This window comes from Amyelois transitella, chromosome 10 (genome assembly GCF_032362555.1).
Source record: "Amyelois transitella isolate CPQ chromosome 10, ilAmyTran1.1, whole genome shotgun sequence".
Taxonomy (NCBI): Eukaryota; Metazoa; Arthropoda; class Insecta; order Lepidoptera; family Pyralidae; genus Amyelois; species Amyelois transitella.
The window spans coordinates 9,378,472-9,396,986 of NC_083513.1; the positions used below are offsets into that span (position 1 = coordinate 9,378,472).

Below are 18,515 nucleotides of genomic sequence, written 5' to 3' on the forward strand. Positions count from 1 at the left end.
CTAAAACAACTTTGGGAAACACCAATGACTTAAATTTAGAGATAAAGTGAGGACTACCTATAACAATGGCCTGAGACTTGGCCGCATTGATCAATAGACCAAAGGATTTGGCCCATTCAGCAATACGAGCCAAATCGGAGTTGATAACACTGATCGCATGGTTGAAATTATTCAGTGAAGCAGCTGTATAAATTTGGAGGTCGTCCGCATAAAGGTGGAATGAGGAAGACAGCGAAGAAGTGATTCCATCAATGAATAAAGAAAAAAGAATTGGCGAAAGTATGCCACCTTGAGGGACACCAGCATCCAAACTACACCAATCAGAACGATTGTCATCAACCTTGACCAACTGACGCCGCCCAGTAAGATAAGAACGAAACCAGGCCAGGGTAGAAGAGGAGAAGTTAAGACTGTACATTATTGCAAGAAGAATCTCGAAATCGACTGAGTTAAATGCACTAGAAAAATAAATATAAAATATTTTATCATATTACAAAGTTTGTGTACATGTCATTCTTATGCAATATAATATCTTATATATAAAATTCTCGTGTCACAATGTTCGTTCACGTACTCCTCCGAAACGGATCAACCGATTCTCATGAAATTTTGTGTGCATACTGAGTAGGTCTGAGAATCGGCCAACATCTATTTTTCATACCCCTTAGTGATAAGGGTTGTCCACCCGTAATTTTTTTTTCAACTAGCAATTACTTAAAATAATTTATATGGAAAAACAACGTTTGCCGGGACAGCAAGTAGCTACATATAATCATGTATATACCTTGCCTGAAGGCAACTATCAGCTGCATGGCTTAATAATAGAATTAAGATGATTCAACTTGTGACAGGTTGCTAGCCGATGGGCTAGCTAGATGCTAGGTGGTGACCTAGAAGAAAGAATTTCATGCAGTAATACTCGATTTTTCTAATTAAAACTTCTTTCTTTTTTTTTCGACCTTGAGTACATTATTTTCTGTGAGATCGGTATTTGAATCAATAAAGACTCTTTATTTCTAATTTACATATTTACCCCTTTAAACATAAAAAACAAGGTTTCAATTCACCTGCAAATTGTATCATGAATGTTAAATTTTTATCCGACTCTATACCGGTTGAAACACAAAAACAAACTTTTAATACTCGTTTGCCGAAAATCCGATATGACGTGCCGGTAAAAAATGTCGGCAAATTTTCAAACTGAAAATCTAAATCCGCTTTATAAAAGCTATACAAACACCTGTTTGGATTTTCATGCGATAACCGTTTAAAACTCACGAATTTAACTTTTCAGGACAATCAACTTGAGTAAAAGTTTAAATCTCTGTCAGTTTTATTAATAATTCTGTGTCGCTACGATATTATTTACCTATCGGTGGTATTTTTTTTTATCCTTACCATCTCGTAGCTATATCGTAACCACCTCGCTGTTTAGTCGTAGCCATCTCGTAGCTAAGTTGTAGCTATCTCGAAGCTAAGTCGTAACCATCTCGCAGCTTATTACTAGCCATCTCGTAGCTAAGTCGTAACCATCTCGCAGCTTATTACTAGCCATCTCGTAGCTCTAGCTAAGTCGAAAGTAGTTCGTAGTTATCCATAAAATATCTTAAATTCCTCTCGACCTAATTCCTTGTTAAGTTTAATTCAATGTTAAAAATGTTTAACTCGAATATTGATAAAGACGGTTTATTTGTAATATCATTGGGATTTTTTTGTAACAAGAACAATATTTTTTTTTTATTTTAATGTGGACTCAATTTCCAATAAGTTTTTTTTACATCATCTTAATTAATCTGTCAGAACAACGCTGTGTTGCAAGAGATTCCATATGACTAAAGTGACGAAACGTATTATTTTTGTGACGTCACCTTGTATAATTTGTTTTTTCAGCTAGTTTCGAATTTAATTAACTTTAAATCCTCTTCGTAGCTGCACTCGCAGTCACATTTCTCCTTTTCCTCGACTACTTTGTAAGCTGCTACCTATAAAAGCAAGCTAATCCAATTAGTTTCGGTTTACGAGGTCGTTATGTTTGATTTATGAAAATTACCACTACTTCCCTGCTAACGATGTTTGTTATCCTGTTAGTTATCGACGAAGTAAGTTGCTTTTTTAACCGAAATTTAAATAAAAACCGGCCAAGTGCGATTCGGACTCAAGCACAAAGGGTTCCGTACCGTCATCACGTTTGGTACTTAATTTTTATATTCACGTTTTTACCTGTTTATTGAAATCGACCAAAAAATTGCTTAGAAATCTTAAGAAAGGTATGACAGTATGTATATCCGCTTACAGTAGTGCACATTATTTTTGTTTCAAAACTTTAAGTAATTCGTAAGCCGTATAGCTATTGTATTTACTCTTCTTGACGTAATCATATGTGCCTCAAAGTGGGTACGGAATATCCCGCATTTCCCAAGGGAATTATTTAAATTGAGCGAAGCTGAGAAGAAAAACTAGTATGTTCTTTAACTTGTTCTTTATCATTTAAAGGTTAATCAATCTCTAATACACAGAGTTACTAAATCATGTCTGAAACTTTTTGATACATGGGTAAATTTCCCAGGTGGCCAATTCTATCTTGTCTAAAAGGATGGTGTCGGGGTTCGAGTACGGGTACTTAAAATACCATGCCGTGTAGTTCCCAGTACTTAGATTAAGACTATTCCATATCGTCCCGTGGGTGTCGTAAAAGGCGACTAAGGAAAGGCTAATAATTTAGGATCCTTCTTGTAGGCAATGGGCTAGCGAACCTGTCACTATTTAAATCTCAATTCTCTAATTAAGGCAAACAGCTGAACGTGGCCTTCCAGTCTATTCAAGACTGTTGGCTCTGTCTACCCCGCAAGGGATAAAGACGTTAATATATGTATGTGTAGCGGGAGCGATGATTCGGCTCGACCGCCACCAAAGGGAAGATCTTTCGAATCGCTCCCGCTACATACATATGTAGGTATGTATGTATGCGTCCACACCTCGTTGCCCTAAGTATCCTATACATAAATGTACACAATTATATCTAAACTTTCCGGTACATAGGTGGCCAATTCTTAAAAAATCTGAGAAGTAAAGCTAGTATGTCCTTAGCCTGGTTATTTATCATTTAAAGGTAAATCAATCTCTGATACACAGAAGTACTAAATCATGTCTAAAACTTTCTGATACATGGTAAATTTCCCAGGTGGCCAATTCTATCTTGTCTGAAGAGGCGGTGCTGGGCTTCGAGTACGGGATGGCCTACGATTGTCCAGACAACTTGGTTGTATGGGAGGCGCAATTTGGAGACTTCTACAACGGTGCCCAGATCATAGTCGATACGTATATTGCTTCTGGAGAAGGTAAGTGAGATGACAGAAGGGAAAACCTTGTTTTAATCATGTTATTCTTCTTCTTAAAATTCAAATTCAAAATTTTTATTCATTATTATATGTATAGATTATAGGATACTTCATATCGCTTAATAATAGTCAAATCTTTTGGTTTCACAACATTGGTTGACGTCAAATAAATTACTTAAACCTAAGTTTACTGCCGCTTCCAAGGCGTCAGTGCAGAAGAAGCGGTAACAAACTGCACTGAAGCATTTTCTCCAACCTTCCTCCTGGTTTTAATCCCAGTTGCATCCCCACCACAAGCTTGGGTATGCCTTTGACCATGGATCCTGGATTGGGTGAGTCAGGTTTTACACGAAGCGGCCTCTGCAACCTTTACAGGGCAACCTGACCCGTATTGGAACGATCATGGTTACACATCCAGTTGCCTGAATGTGCAGGTTTCCCCACGATGTTTTCCCTCACTGTAAGAGCATCTGTTAGTATTCAAACTAATGTACATAACTTCGAAAATAGTCATTGGTACATGGTTGAGGTGGGATTCGCACCTTACCGATTCGACCCACGACATTTTTCATGACTAATTAAGCACGCAGTTAGCCCACAACATGTTAGGAATTTTGACAACTTTAATCCCAAAGTCCTCAAAACAAATTCACCTGGACGCAGCTCAGTTTTTATTGATTTATTAAAACATAACCGGTCATTCTCATCCATTTGGGTCTTTTGCCAGTACATAATGATTTATTGAAACAGGAAAAATATGATCGGTCAGACGAAACTCCCGCAAATATTTGATTTATTATTTCAGATGGAAATCCGGGAATCAGTCCGTTGTTTTGCTGATAGATCTGACTGATTTTTATTATTACATTAATAATTCATTCAATTATTGCCGCACGAATAGGCTTTAATTAATTAGTAAGAATCGATTTTTGATAATTTGTGTGGGATTGACAGAAAATACTATTATGTAAGACGGTACATTTCTTTCATGCTCTCATGAGCTTTGTTGCTTATATTACGACTGCATTCATACATACATACATATAATCACGTCTATATCTCTTGCGGGGTTGACAAAGCCATCAGTCTTGACAATACTGATAGGTCACGTTTATCTGCTTGGCTTAATGATACGCTTGAGATTCAAATAGTGACAGATTGCTAGTCTATCGCCTAAAAGATGAATCCCAAGTTTAGAAGCCTATCCCTTAGTTTCAGGATTAATTGCATTACATAAGCACGCCAGTCACCTCTGCGTTTATCCTTGTTGCATGCTCAGGAACTCAGTATGATAGTCAAAAATTAAAATCCTATAATCTTTCAGCAAAATGGGTGCGCAGCAATGGTCTCGTAATGCTCTTACCTCACGGATACGACGGGGCAGCATCAGAGCACTCTTCATGTAGACTCGAGAGGTTCCTACAGCTGACTGATAGCAAGGAGACGGTTCCAGACTCCGAAGATGTTTGTATGCACGTCGCCAACCCGACCACTCCGGCGCAATACTTTCATCTACTCAGAAGACAGGTGAGTAGTCAAGCAGTTTTACCTTGGTCCTTTTTCGCATTATTAAGAAAATCTTTCTTCACTACTCCACCACTTCTGCCCGGTCATTCATCTGCTCAGTAGACAGGTGGCAGTAAGCGAGCGCATCCATAAATCGAGGTAGCCAATACTTCATCAGTCTCAAACCAAACTCTTAGCGGATTTTTATGAATTACGAATAAGAATTCCAAGGAATTACAGTCCTGTCTGAAAATGCTCTATATTTGCAACAAGACAAGTGCCGTGTGGTTCCCGTCACCAATACAAAAAGAATAGGACCACTCCATCTCTTTCCCATGGATGTCGTAAAAGGCGACTAAGGGATAGTCTTACAAACTTGGAATTCTTTTTTAGGCGATGGGCTAGCAACTGGTCACTATTTGAATCTAATTCTATCATTAAGCCAAATAGCTGAACGTGGCCATTCTGTCTTTTCAAGACTGTTGGCTCTGTCTACCCCGCAAGGGACATAGACGTGACCATATGCATGTATGTATGGATGTATGCAGACAAATGCTTATTTATCATTTGCAGGTTGTGCGTAACTACAGGAAGCCATTGATAGTGGTCGCGCCCAAATTGCTCCTCAGACTAGCAGACGCTGTGTCTCCTCTGTCAGATTTCGGACCACGAACGCATTTCTTGCCTGTCATTGGTATGTTATGCTTATTCGAAAGCGTTACTCTTGACAATTCACAAAGGAAATTTTATTCATATGTCTAGAGGTTTTCCACTGACTCATTACAGTCTATAGTTGGAGTCTAGGTTTTGTACTGTCTTTATAGGCCTTATTTTCGGCGGAGTAGACAGCTAGCAGTCTTGAAAGAATGATTGGCCACGTTCAGCTTGAACGCTTAATGACAGAATTGAGATTTAAATAGTGACAGGTTGCTAGCCCATCATCTGAAAGAAGAATCCCAAGTTAATAATATAAGCCTATCCCTTAGTCGCCTTTTACGACATCACGGAAGAAAGAGATGGAGTGGTCCCATTCTTTTTTATATTGGTGCCGGGAACCACACGGCATAACTATCTATCGTATTTCAATATTCGTAAATAAGCTTCCAGATTTAAGAGCTTATGCTTATGTTTTCTAAGTAGACGAATTGTGGCTTAACATTTCAAATATTTTTTTTCTGTTACTGAATGGTATCAGTCTTGAAAGTCTTGAAAGTTCACTTGTTCGGAACGGACAATGACCTCGACCACTGTGAAGTGCGCGAACTGTAATGTAGTGATCAACGAACTTTTAACATTTTTACGAAATGTTGTGGATTTTATGGACGAGGAAAGTATCCATCAACTGTGTACGTCAACATATTCGGCGGAAGAAATAGTAAAAGCTAAATCTCTTCTGTACGATGCCGTGCCGAATGCGAAGAAAATGCCTCTGCGCAGGAAGGAAGGGAAAAAGCGAATGTCGAGGGATCTCGATGATATTATTTGTTTAATGAAGGCTGGAAACAGGGAGTTGTTTCCGATATTTGCAGCTGTAGATATACATCGAGTGCCCCCGGTATCTTTCGATCACGTCGATGCTACGAGGATTCTTAAGGATATCCTGAGAATGCAGAATCAGATAGCGGAGCTGAAAGAAAATGCAGTCTCAAGAGATGAGTTTGAGGGTTTGAAACAAGTAATCGGGAATATGAAATTTGCGTCCATATTAGATAACTCATTCTCAGTTAGCAAAGTGAACCATAAAAGAGGTGCGTGTCTACAGGATAGCTTTTCTTTTGATAGTGGCCCCATAGGTTTGCATTACATGCCAATAAACACATCGAAGAGCTCAGCTGATATTGAAGTGAAACTCCGTGACCAACAACAGGTTAACGACCGTCCTTCAAATTCAAATGATGACATAGCAGCTGAGTCGGTCCCTCTCACGTGCAAACAAAACTGCGAGACAAGTAAAAATTGTCGAGTAGAAGCGGCGGTATCTGCGCAGATCAACAATCCCGAGCGAGAAGATAACAATAACGCACAGTCAACGGGTCCGAAAGAGACGGTATGCGCCCCACCGGAGAACACCGAGTCGTTATCGCAGAAACCTGTTTGCGAGCAAGCGTCATGCGCCCGCTCCGCCGCCGCCGAGAGTCCCATCCCCGTCTCTGTATGCAGTCGACGGGCGCCCATCGATGAGGAAACATCTCAGCCAGCGAGTCGAATGCGTAATATCAAGGATGTTTTGAGGTATCAGGAGGTATCGGTGGACGAAAGTCAATCAGCTGCCAGTAGGGAAGACACGGAGTGGCAAATCGTGCATAGGTCTAAATCTAGGCGGTATAAACTACTAGGTCAAAGAGGAAGTGCTGCGATAGATCATGATGTGAAATTCCGAGCGGCGGATATTAAAGTGCCTTTGTTTATCTCAAACGTCAGTAAGGATGCGAGTGAAAGTGACATTATAAAATATATTAAGGAAAAAACTAACGAAATGGTAGCGTTAAAACTGATAAATATGAAATCCACGAAGAATTACAATGCATATAAATTGTTTGTGTCGAAACATAAACTGCATTTGTTTTTAGACGCTGAGTTATGGCCGGATGGGATTACTTTTAGGCGTTTTGTGCAGTTTATGTATCGAACAAAATCCGATAATAAAGTTAAAGTTAATTAGTTGGTACTTTATGGATATTAAGAAAACTAAATTTAGTACATTTTCTAGTTTTAATTGTCAATCTCTTAAGAGATCGATCGATTGCGTTAGGCGAGTATGTAAGCAATCTGATATTGTTAGCCTTCAGGAGACCTGGCTCCTACCCCATGATATTAACTTATTGGGCACTGTATGTGATGAGTTTGAGTACACGGGCAAATCTGCGGTAGATACTTCCGCGGGTTTGTTAGTGGGTAGACCGTACGGGGGGGTAGCCATATTATGGAGGAAGGGTTTATTTGACTCTGTGAATGTGTTGGAATGTGATAGCAATAGACTAGCCGCTATACGAGCCACTATGGGGAATCGTACGATTATTGTAATATCTGTATACATGCCAACGGATTCGATTGACAACCTACCTTTGTTTACGGAAGTTCTGGGAGAAATTAGTGCAATCGAGGATGCGAATAACGCTGAATGTATATATTTGTTAGGAGATTTTAATGCACATATATGTGAACTATTTTATAGGGAGTTGTGTAGTTTTTCTGCTGACCGATCATGGATTTGTGCGGACGTGGAAAAACTGGGAATAGATTCAAATAGTTACACATTTGTGAGTCAGGTACATGGTTGTAAAAGATGGTTAGACCATTTTGTCGTGTCTCAATCTGCTTATCAATCAGTAGTAGATATACGCATAGAGGAAGGGGTATATATGTCGGACCATTTTCCCATTTTTATGACCTGTAATCTTGAGATAGTGAGGCAAAAGCTGATTAAGCATGACTTACCCTGTGGCAAAATAACATGGGGAGATAGAAAGGAGTCTGAAATTAGTACCTACCAACATGCTTGTAATGCGTCGCTTCGTGATATACAATTCCCGGAAGAGTTCGTGGAGTGTAGTTTTGGTTTTTGTAGTCAAGCCGATCATTGTAAGATTTTAGATAATCTATACGAAAAAATTGTATGTACGCTCGGGGATGCAGCCGCAAAAGCCAGGACTCCTACGCAGAATCAAATAAAGAGGGGTAAGGTTCTGTGTGGGTGGAATAAACACGTACAGGATGCTCATCATGAGGCCAGGCTCAAGTTTGAAGTATGGGTACAGCACAATAGACCGACTTTAGGACCAGTTTATGAGCAAATGTGTGAAGCACGAAAGATTTTTAAAAGTAGATTGAATTGGTGTCAAAAAAACCAAGAAAAAATCAAAATGGATCTTTTAGCCTCACAAAGAGCTTCGAATAATTTTAGGGACTTCTGGAAGGCTACAGCTAGGTTAAACGTAGGGCCTGGCCGCCCGGCGAGTGTCGACGGCAAGAGCGATTCAGTCGAGATTGCCAGTATGTTTAGGGAGCATTTTAGAGTCTCGTCATCAGTTGGTCATGCTCTTAATATGTGTAAAAAGGAGTCTATCCTTCAGTTACATTTTTCAGCTGCCGAAGTAAAACAGGCAATTGGGGGAATGAAAGGGGGTAAGTCGCCCGGCCATGATGGACTAAGTGTCGAACATCTGAGGCACGCAGGTGTACACCTGCCGAGAGTCCTGTCCATGTTCTTCTCGTTGTGCATAAGTCACTCTTATTTGCCACCTGACTTGATGAAGACAATTGTGGTGCCCATCGTGAAGAACAGGACAGGGGATATCTCTGATAAAAATAACTACCGGCCGATTTCCCTTGCAACTATAATTGCTAAGGTACTGGATGGTGTTCTTGACTCGCGATTGGAGCAATACTTAAACCTTCATGACGCGCAATTTGGGTTTAGACCGCACCTGTCAACGGAGAGTGCAATTACTGTGCTCAAGAATACTATTCAATACTATACAAGTCGCAAAACACCGGTACATGGTTGTTTTCTGGATTTTTCCAGAGCCTTCGACCGAGTGTCGTATGAGGTACTGTGGAGGAAGCTAGAGGCCAGAAATGTGCCGGCTGAGATATGTAATATATTTAAGTTTTGGTACCAAAACCAAATAAATGTGGTAAAATGGTTCGACGGCATTTCAGATGCGTACAGGTTGGAGTGCGGGGTGAGACAGGGGGGCATTACATCTCCCAAGCTCTTCAACCTGTATGTAAATGATCTCATAGTGGGACTTAGCAGTATGAGGGTAGGCTGTAGTATAGACGGTGTCGTCATAAATAATATAAGCTATGCCGACGACATGGTGCTGTTGGGTCCGACTACGAAATCAATAAATGAGATGTTGAGGGTATGTGAAAGTTTCGCGGCCGAGCACGGGCTTGTTTACAATGTGGAAAAGTGTGTATGCATGGTCTTTGGGGTCGTTGGAAAGTGTCCCGGAAATACACCTCCTATGTTTCTATCTGGAAAGGAACTAAAAATAGTAAAAACTTTTAAGTATCTGGGCCATGTACTTGCCGACGACCTTAAAGATGATGACGACATAGAAAGGGAGCGGAGAGCGTTGGCGGTCAGAGGTAACATGCTGGCCCGGAGATTCGCCCGCTGTAGTGACCAGGTTAAAATAACCTTATTTAAAGCTTTTTGCCAGGGCTTCTACACGGGTGGTCTGTGGGTCCGCGGCACCAAAAGGTCGCTGGATGCTCTCCGTATCCAGTACAATAATATTTTTAGAATGTTATTGCGACTCCCCAAGTTCTGTAGCGCCTCTGAAATGTTTGCTCAAACAAGAACAGACGGGTTTCACGCTGTTATTAGAAAAAAAATGGCGTCTTTGATAAGGAGGATAAGGTCGAGTGGCAATACCATTCTAAGAACTGTGGCAGACAGATACGACTCGCCTATAATAAGGCATCTTGTGCGGGGTACCATGCCGGTGGCCCTACATGGTCAACTTTAAAGTTTCTAGTAGAATTAAGTACTAACCCTTTTATGTTATTTTATATTATTTTGCAGATTTATAATTTTATGTATTACTAACAAACTGGATCTTTGTAATCTGATATTAATAAATGAATTGAATTGAAAATTGAATTGAATTGAATGATTAAGGGCAATTTGACATGTGTTTAGGATATGTAAAGGATAAGACATAAGTTTTTCGAAACAAGTAGGAGATGTTGTCTAGTTAAGTCAAGAGACGAGATAATAATGTGACGTATTAAGATAATGCCGAAATACGTAAAATGACTACACCACAACACGAGCCTATAAATACAATATCGTAACCGAATGAGTTATTTCAGGTGACAAAACTGCTGATCCCTTGAATGTGAAACGAGTTATTTTAGTATCTGGCAAGCATTACTACGAACTTCACAAGGAGAGGGTTCGCGCCAAGATCGACGACGTGGCCATCATCAGAGTGGAATCTTTGGCGCCGTTCCCGCTTCAAGGACTGCAGGAGGAATTAAACAAATATAGTAATGCTAGAAGTAAGTACTGGCTAGGTCTGGTCGAGAGTACCCGAAACCGCCGAGCTTGCATGAATAGAGTTATGAATGTGGATGAAGCGAGGGAAGTATGCAGAGAACGTGGCAAGTGGAAAGATGTAGTCTATGCCTACCCCTACAGGAAAAAGGCGTGATTATAAAATCCTGTATATATTAACTAACTTCTTAATACATAAGTATGTATGTATGTAGAAGTAAGTTAATATACTTATACAGGACAAATCTCAAAGCTAGTCCCAAGGTAAGCTCGAGAGTGGTGTATGATAGAATACTAACTCAATGATACTACATATATTTTATAATTAATAGATAGGTACTTAAGTACATTTACATCCAAATTCATGGCGATCAGATTAAGTTCTGTTTTCATCATAACCTGACTTCTAGTACATACTACATTTCTAAAATAATCTATGGGCAATACCAAATAAAAGTACATATTTAATTCTTCTCATAGCAATGAATAAATTTATATATGTATTTTTTTAATGCAATAATTCTCATAAGGAATATCCAGCTTACAATCAAGTTAAACATTTTCTTTTATTGGTTCTGTGGCGAAATCTATACTGTGGCGTATAGATTTCGCCAAGTCGCCAGTCAAGAAATATAAAATAAAATCACGTGACGCTATCAGTCCAAAACAGCGAAAAACCTAAATCGCGCAAGCAAAGATTTCACGGATTGGAGCATATATACAACCTCCGACACAACACCTAGCCTGGCGGAAGGTCTTCCTATTTGGTGGCGGTCGAGCCGAATCATCGCTCCCGCTACAGTTCGATGGATTAACTTTTTTCTTTTTTTTCATTAATTGTTTAGTTATTAAGAAAATATTATGCCCTGTGGTTCCCGGCACCAATATAATAAATATCTACATATATATATCCACTCTATCTCTTTCGCGACTAAGAAATAGACTTATAAACTTAGGATTGTTCATTTAGGCTATTGGGCTAACAACCTGTCATTATTTGAATCTCAATTCTATCATTGAGCCTATCAGCTGAACGTGGTCTATCAGTCTTTCAACACTGCTGGCTCCGTCTACCTCGCAAGGGATATAGACGTGATTATATAAATGAATTAATTGTTCTTCGTCCTATTGCAGTAAAATCTAGTTTTGTTAAAAGTAAAATACCAATATTGAATTTAAAAATATTGGAAAACAATTTATTTCTCAAGGATCTTATTGCCAATACTTAAGTATTCTGAAAAGTAATTTATTTCAATTCCCATCTCGGATCTCTAATCTGTTGGTTTCAATTTTGAACAAATTTCAATTTTGATTGATCTCCCGAGTTGATGCAAATCATCCCGATTGAACCACTCGGGTTTGGAATCAATTATTTTTATGTATATTTTTATCTTCTAAATGGCATCTAGGTGATATTCCCAATGCTTATTAAATATTCCTCTTCTTTTTATTAAATATAATTTATACCCAATTGGTAGGCTGTATGTATATTAGGTGTACTAGCTGTGCCCGCGACTTCGTCCGCGTGGAATAGTTATTTTGGGCATCATTGAAGTCCTCTATGGAATTTTTTAATTCGAACCAGTAGTTCCTGAGATTAGCGCGTTCAAACAAACAAACAAACTCTTCAACTTTATAATATTAGTATATATAGATGAGAGTGTAAGTTGTGTAGCAAAAAAGGCTTGAAAGCAGAATAGACGCAGTGAAAATAAGAACGTTAAGGAAAATTATCATTGTAAAATTGGATAACAGAATGATATAGGGCAGCTTGTTAATAAAATGCTCAGTTGGTTTAGTCGTATGCTGACAATGAATGTAAAAGGTTAGAAATTATTGTTAGGTACCTATATTAATAAAAGCTACTTTTCATTCATTCATTCATATAAACACGACTATATCCCTTGCGGGCTAGAGAGAGCCAGAAATCTTGAAAGACTGACAAGCCAGGTTCAGCTGATAGGCTTAATGATACAATTGAGATTCAAATAGTGACAGGTCCCTTAGTCGCCTTTTACGACATCCATAGGGAAGAGATGGAGTGGTCCTATTCTTTTTTATATTGGTGCCCACCACACGACAATAAAGCTACTTGATGTTTTCAAATCCCGGAAATTGTTTCAGAATTTATATGGAGTCAAGAGGAGCATAGAAACATGGGTGCCTGGAGTTTTATCAAGCCCAGATTTGAAAATCTACTGGGCAGAAAGGTTTGTTGTATAACAAAAAAGATTTCCAAACGTAATCCTGTCTTTTTATAAATCTATACTAATATTATAAAGCTGAAGGGTTTGTTTGTTTGTTTGTTTGAACGCGCAAATCTCAGGAACTACTGGTTCGGAATGAAAACTTTTTTGTGTTGAATAGACCAATTATATAACATCACGCTGCAACTATTAGGAGCGAAGAAATAATGGAAAATGTGAAAAAAAACGTCTGTGAGGGCTTCAATGATGCCCAAAATAACTATTTAACGGACGGAGTCGCGGGCACAGCTAGTATTTAATAACGGTCTTCTTTTAATTTTCGTGTTGCATTGTTAATACCGTAAACAACACAGATTTTAGAGCGTTCAAATCCTACCTCGACCATGTGCCAATTGCTCTTTTCTGAGTTTTTTACATTAGTTTGAGTGCTAACAGATGAGGGAAAAGACAACCGTTAGGAAACCTGCACTCTGCATTCAGGCAACTGGATATGTAACCATGATCAATCCAATACGGGTTAGGTTTACCAGCAAAGGTTGGCTCACCTAATCCAGGATCTATGGTCAAAGACATACCCTGGACTCTTCTCCATAGTGGTGAGGATGCAACTGGGACTTAAACCAGGAGGAAGAAGAAAACCACAGGTTTTATTGCGTACGAATCTTTCTTTTGACGACAACTGAAAAGCACAGGCTGTATTTGATATAGTTATTTATGGAATATTAAAAAAATATTAAGCCGGCAGCTGACCATAGAAACATTTCCGAATCATTTCACGACATACACTATGGGAACAAGCAAAGATGAAAAAAGGAGAATGACAATATTTCCTTTTAATTTCGAAAAAATATCATCTAGTCAAATGGCTATAATGTTCTCATATATAATATCAGGTAACAAATCAATATTTGCAGCTTTTGCCTTACCAGCTTGAGGCTTTATAAAATAAGAGAGAACTTGAATAACGCTATGATAACAGAAATAGATAGAGTTAATTTAAGTACAGATCAGATGAAGGTCGTTGAGGCTTCCTAGTTTTTGAGTTTTCAGGTTAATCGGCTATAAAAGGTTCACCAACTTCCCAAAACTCATTAAGTACTTTTTCGTATCAAACTTTTAATGAATTTCCTAAGTTTGGAATAAGAATTTCTTTAATAACTATTGCATCAAAATGCTTCACTTCTAACAGATTATGAATATATTATTTCTCAATGTTTCGTAGAATAGTTTTTAAACTTCATAAATAATATCTGATAAGCAAATTATCGGATGAAGTTTGTCTTCTGTATCTACTATGTCGTTTTATTAATTAAATATTAGATTTGTCTTGAACATTCTAAGAGAGGAAATCTGTTTCCCGTAAAGTTTTTATGCAGTGGGCCTAGGGGAGGTGGCTGACCGATTTATAGTCCCAGTTGCATCCACACCTCGCTGATCTCCGTAACCTTTGAAGGAAAACCTGACTCGTAATGGATTATGGTTACACATTCAGTTGCCTGAATGTGCAGGTTTTCTCGCGATGTTTTTTATCATCGTAAGAGCATCGCTAATAATGAAACGAATATACGTACTTAAACGTATTATAACTCTGAAAATAGTCATTGTTACATAACCACGGTAGCGCCTGGGCCCAGTACCTATACATATATAGAAAATGGAATTGGTCTTTACTTGTAGTTCAGGTTTATTGTTTTTACTATTTCACAGTTGGTTTATGCGGGGAGGGCAGAGGCTGCCACGCCGGCCGTGGGTACCTCCGTATTGCACCGAGCTGAAGTCGAGCATATACTGAAGGAGCCTTTGTATAATATCAAATAAATAAATGTGATTACTTACATATTAAGAACGTTATTCAAATAAGTCTCAATTTTTCTTGTAATAAATGTTATGAAAATCAGCTTTGTGTGCTATAATTTAAAAAAATTACAGGAGATTTCCGGAGGGGTTGGCAGAGACTACATCTTACCACTTGCCACGATCCCATAATTCCTTCGCTACATACGCATTCATAACTGTCTTGTGTTAACCAAATACATAGAAAGTTGAAAATTTACCTTCTTATTATTTTTAAGCACAGCTAAGAGAAAGCATTTTTAGGCAGTACTCTTCTCAGGTACTTTTTATTACGTAAAAATCTTTACCGATAGTCAGATAAGGGAGATCTCTGTGGCGCAGCGGTAGTACGCTTGTCTGTGACACCGGAGGTCCCGGGTTCGAATCCCGGCCAGAGCATTATGAATAAAGAACGTTTTCTGATTGACCTGGGTCTTGGATGTTTATCTATATAATTATGATTATAAAATATAGTATCGTTGAGTTATTATCTCGTAACACAAGTCTCGAACTTACTTCGAGGCTTACTCAATCTGTGTAATTTGTTCTGTATTTATTTAATTATCCATTAAAATAGTAATCAACTACGAAAACAATTACATAATCTAGAATTCAAACATAAAAGACATGGCAACAATCCTGTTCAAACATATAATGTCAAATCACAGTACCTAGGAACCGAAAATTGTTTGATCAATAACAGTTAGCAACCGCCATGGCGGGTAAAGGGAAGAAAAAAGATGAGGGGGGTGAAAAGAAAGCTAAAAAAGGTAAAGGAAGGAAAGGAAAGTCTAAGGGATGCCACGTTGACATGTTGACAGAAGCCGCTATGAACAATGTGTACTATGCTTGTCATAATGTACAGGAGTTACTGCAAGCGAGAGGGTTCTGTCCACCAGATTTCAATAAGAAGAAGAAGAAAGGCAAGCGATGAATTGTTAACATGTGTAGTGAATTGAAAGTAATAATAGATAATAAAAGTGTGTAATAAATTGACTTTTTCATTGTTTTATTACTTTGTGTCGTGTGATTCCTAACAATTATTTAAAAAAATAAGTTTATTACATATGTAATAAATATAAAGTAATATAGTAGACATAGTATTGATTCAATTTATCTTAAACTAGCGACCCGCCCCGGCTTCGCACGGGTGCAAAATTCGGAAAAAATTATACATAAAAACCTTCCTCTTGAATCACTCTACCTGTTACAAAAAACCGCATCAAAATCCGTTGCGTGATTTTAAAGATTTAAGCATACAGACAAACAGACTAAAATAGCGACTTTGTTTTATACTATGTAGTGATTTTTATTTTATTTTAAACATTTTTTTTTTCGGTTTAGTTAACAGCTCGTCATTTTACGTAAGCATATCGGCATTATCTTAATACGTCGCATTATTATCACGTCTCTTGGCTTAACTAGACAACATCTCCTACTTGTCTCATGCTGTATTTCGTCACTTTCGCAATTCGTCCGACATTGTACAAGAAGGCATAAAAGAAAAGTCATATCTATTCACGTTAAACGACGTACACAAACGTAATAATGACATCTTAGAGTATCCACTTAATTTTAAAACAATCATAGAAATTGAATTAATATATTAGATAATATAATATTATACAAAATCAAGCTATTGGACTCCCACTATTTTATCTAGAATAAACCACAACACAACGATTACAATACAAAAAAATCGTCGTGTAAATATATATCTTGATTATTATTTCAACACGCCACACCTTGGCACGTTCCAACCTAATAACGAAAGGGGAGAGAACTGGTTGAATTATATTAAAATATTTTAACCCTTTCCCTTCCTTTTCTTTGCGAAGTCAGGATGAGTGTAACCTCTCGCTTCTAATAATTCCTGGACATTATGGCAAGCGTAGTACACGTTGTTCATAGCCGCTTCAGAAAGCATGTCCCCACCTCCTTTCTTACCTTTCTTCTTTCCACCACCAGGTCTCTCTGCGGCTTCACCATCAGCCATTGTTGTGGTACAGGAATTTGGTGATCTCAATTACACTCCAGATGCTGGTTTTCTGGATTCGATCTTTTAAAAAAATGGTCTAGTTATGAGGGCTTGAGAGGTACTAGGTCCGTGAAATAAGCTTTATATGTAGCACTTCAATGTAATATCTAATCTACAGAATTGTTTACTTCTTTTTGTTGTAGTAATTTAGTAGTTGAGCCAACCCACTTTGAAACGGGTAAGAAGATTGTTTGAAAATCTATTGGGATTCTGACGTCTACTCCTGTTGAAAATAATTCTACAACAATAGTCTTGTACAAAAGCATTGGATCGCTTGCAATTTCATGGAAAGGATAAATATTGGAAAATATATAATAATATAATCTATGAATTGTTAAGCTTAAGACTTACACACATTTCTGTGTTTCACATTTCAAACTCAGTTTATATTTATAACATTGTTAATTCTTAATTAACTAAAGCTATTTCATAAATAAGTGATTAGCTGTGAAATTACCAAAATTTAATATAAAAAACAAGTACCTACTATGAAAATAAAAAAAATAAATAATGGATGTCACCTTTGCCAAAAGTTAAAAAAGTATTTTGATTTCAGGTGTAGCCATTAAGGAGTTTAAAAAGTTTAAAGTTATCCTTACTTAGGTATCACTCCCTTGCACTTAAAAAGTCTATGACTTAAAAAAATGTTTGAAACGTTCAGTGTATATGTGGCTTAACTTTTGAGCGAAACTAAATCAGGCTTTATATTGCATCTGCAGTCGATGTTGCATTGGAAAAATGATTGCAGAATATCATTATTTTCTCAAGTTATTGCATTTTAAAACTAACACAAGGAAAGTGTTAATTTCTACAACCCATTCTTAAATATATTTTATATTTAAGAAGCATGTAGGTACGGTCGCGTTCATAATTGCAGTCATAGTTCGCAAAACTTTATAGCTTGCACCGCTGCTATCACTCACACATTCACACAAATAACACAATAAACAACAAGCGGTGAAACGTTGGGTAACGCGCCATCAAGAAGAGGGTAGTGTAAAAAGTCGACCGCGCAGCGGCCGTCGTCCGCTAATAATCAACACAGCGACAGCCACACAGTGGAGATCCATGGTGGAACAGTACGAAAATAATGGCTTCATACCGACCAGAATATTTGCGGAACAGTTCGACACATTAGTGGTTACTGTTCGTTGAGTTTGCATCGTGAGGGACTACACCACAGACAGCCAGCAAGAAAGCCGTATTTATCCGAAATAAATAAGCAAAGACGTTTAGAATTTGCTGGGCAGTATTTGGATTTTACCTGGAAAGAAGCGATATTTACGGACGAAAAGTTCGTTTATGTCATCACTACACGGTAGGCTTCATTTATGGCGAAGAAATGCAACTCGGTATGAAGAAAAAAATATTGTGCCAAATATGGAGTCTGGACACATATCTGTAAATATGTGGGGCTGGATGAGTGCTGCTGGACCTGGGGAACAGGTGTGGATAGCAGGACGCGCTACAGCTGCTCATTATGTGCAAGTGCTGGAAGAAACCATGTTACCAACTGTGCGGTATATTTATCCGATTGATGATATGCCAACAATATCATTTGTGTCCTGTGCATCGAGTCCATA

The 18,515-nt window shown here is 38.1% G+C and overlaps 3 protein-coding genes across 3 annotated transcripts in view; all 3 read left to right on the forward strand.

Annotated features, from left to right (window-relative positions):
* The window catches only part of LOC106133116 (probable 2-oxoglutarate dehydrogenase E1 component DHKTD1 homolog, mitochondrial), a 45,989-nt gene extending 31,031 nt beyond the window's left edge, over positions 1–14,958 (forward strand). Inside the window, exons 15-20 of the mRNA XM_013332735.2 lie at positions 3,182–3,338; positions 4,663–4,865; positions 5,418–5,538; positions 10,671–10,859; positions 12,979–13,064; positions 14,769–14,958. Of these exons, the coding sequence (XP_013188189.2) occupies positions 3,182–3,338; positions 4,663–4,865; positions 5,418–5,538; positions 10,671–10,859; positions 12,979–13,064; positions 14,769–14,879 (867 nt within the window). The 3' untranslated portion in view covers positions 14,880–14,958. The remainder of the gene's footprint in view (positions 1–3,181; positions 3,339–4,662; positions 4,866–5,417; positions 5,539–10,670; positions 10,860–12,978; positions 13,065–14,768) is intronic.
* LOC132902138 (uncharacterized) lies at positions 5,577–7,523 on the forward strand. The gene has a single exon (XM_060946129.1). The coding sequence runs from the start codon at positions 6,079–6,081 to the stop codon at positions 7,504–7,506; it is 1,428 nt and encodes a 475-aa protein (XP_060802112.1). The 5' UTR covers positions 5,577–6,078; the 3' UTR covers positions 7,507–7,523.
* A 132-nt stretch (positions 14,959–15,090) lies between the features above and the next one.
* LOC106133092 (uncharacterized) lies at positions 15,091–15,873 on the forward strand. The gene has a single exon (XM_013332697.2). The coding sequence runs from the start codon at positions 15,610–15,612 to the stop codon at positions 15,826–15,828; it is 219 nt and encodes a 72-aa protein (XP_013188151.1). The 5' UTR covers positions 15,091–15,609; the 3' UTR covers positions 15,829–15,873.
* The last annotated feature ends 2,642 nt before the right edge of the window (positions 15,874–18,515 follow it).

Excerpts from the sequence above, each read along its gene's own strand:
- LOC132902138 (XM_060946129.1), top strand. The coding sequence starts at position 6,079 with ATGACCTCGACCACTGTGAAGTGCGCGAACTGTAATGTAGTGATCAAC.
- LOC106133092 (XM_013332697.2), top strand. The coding sequence starts at position 15,610 with ATGGCGGGTAAAGGGAAGAAAAAAGATGAGGGGGGTGAAAAGAAAGCT.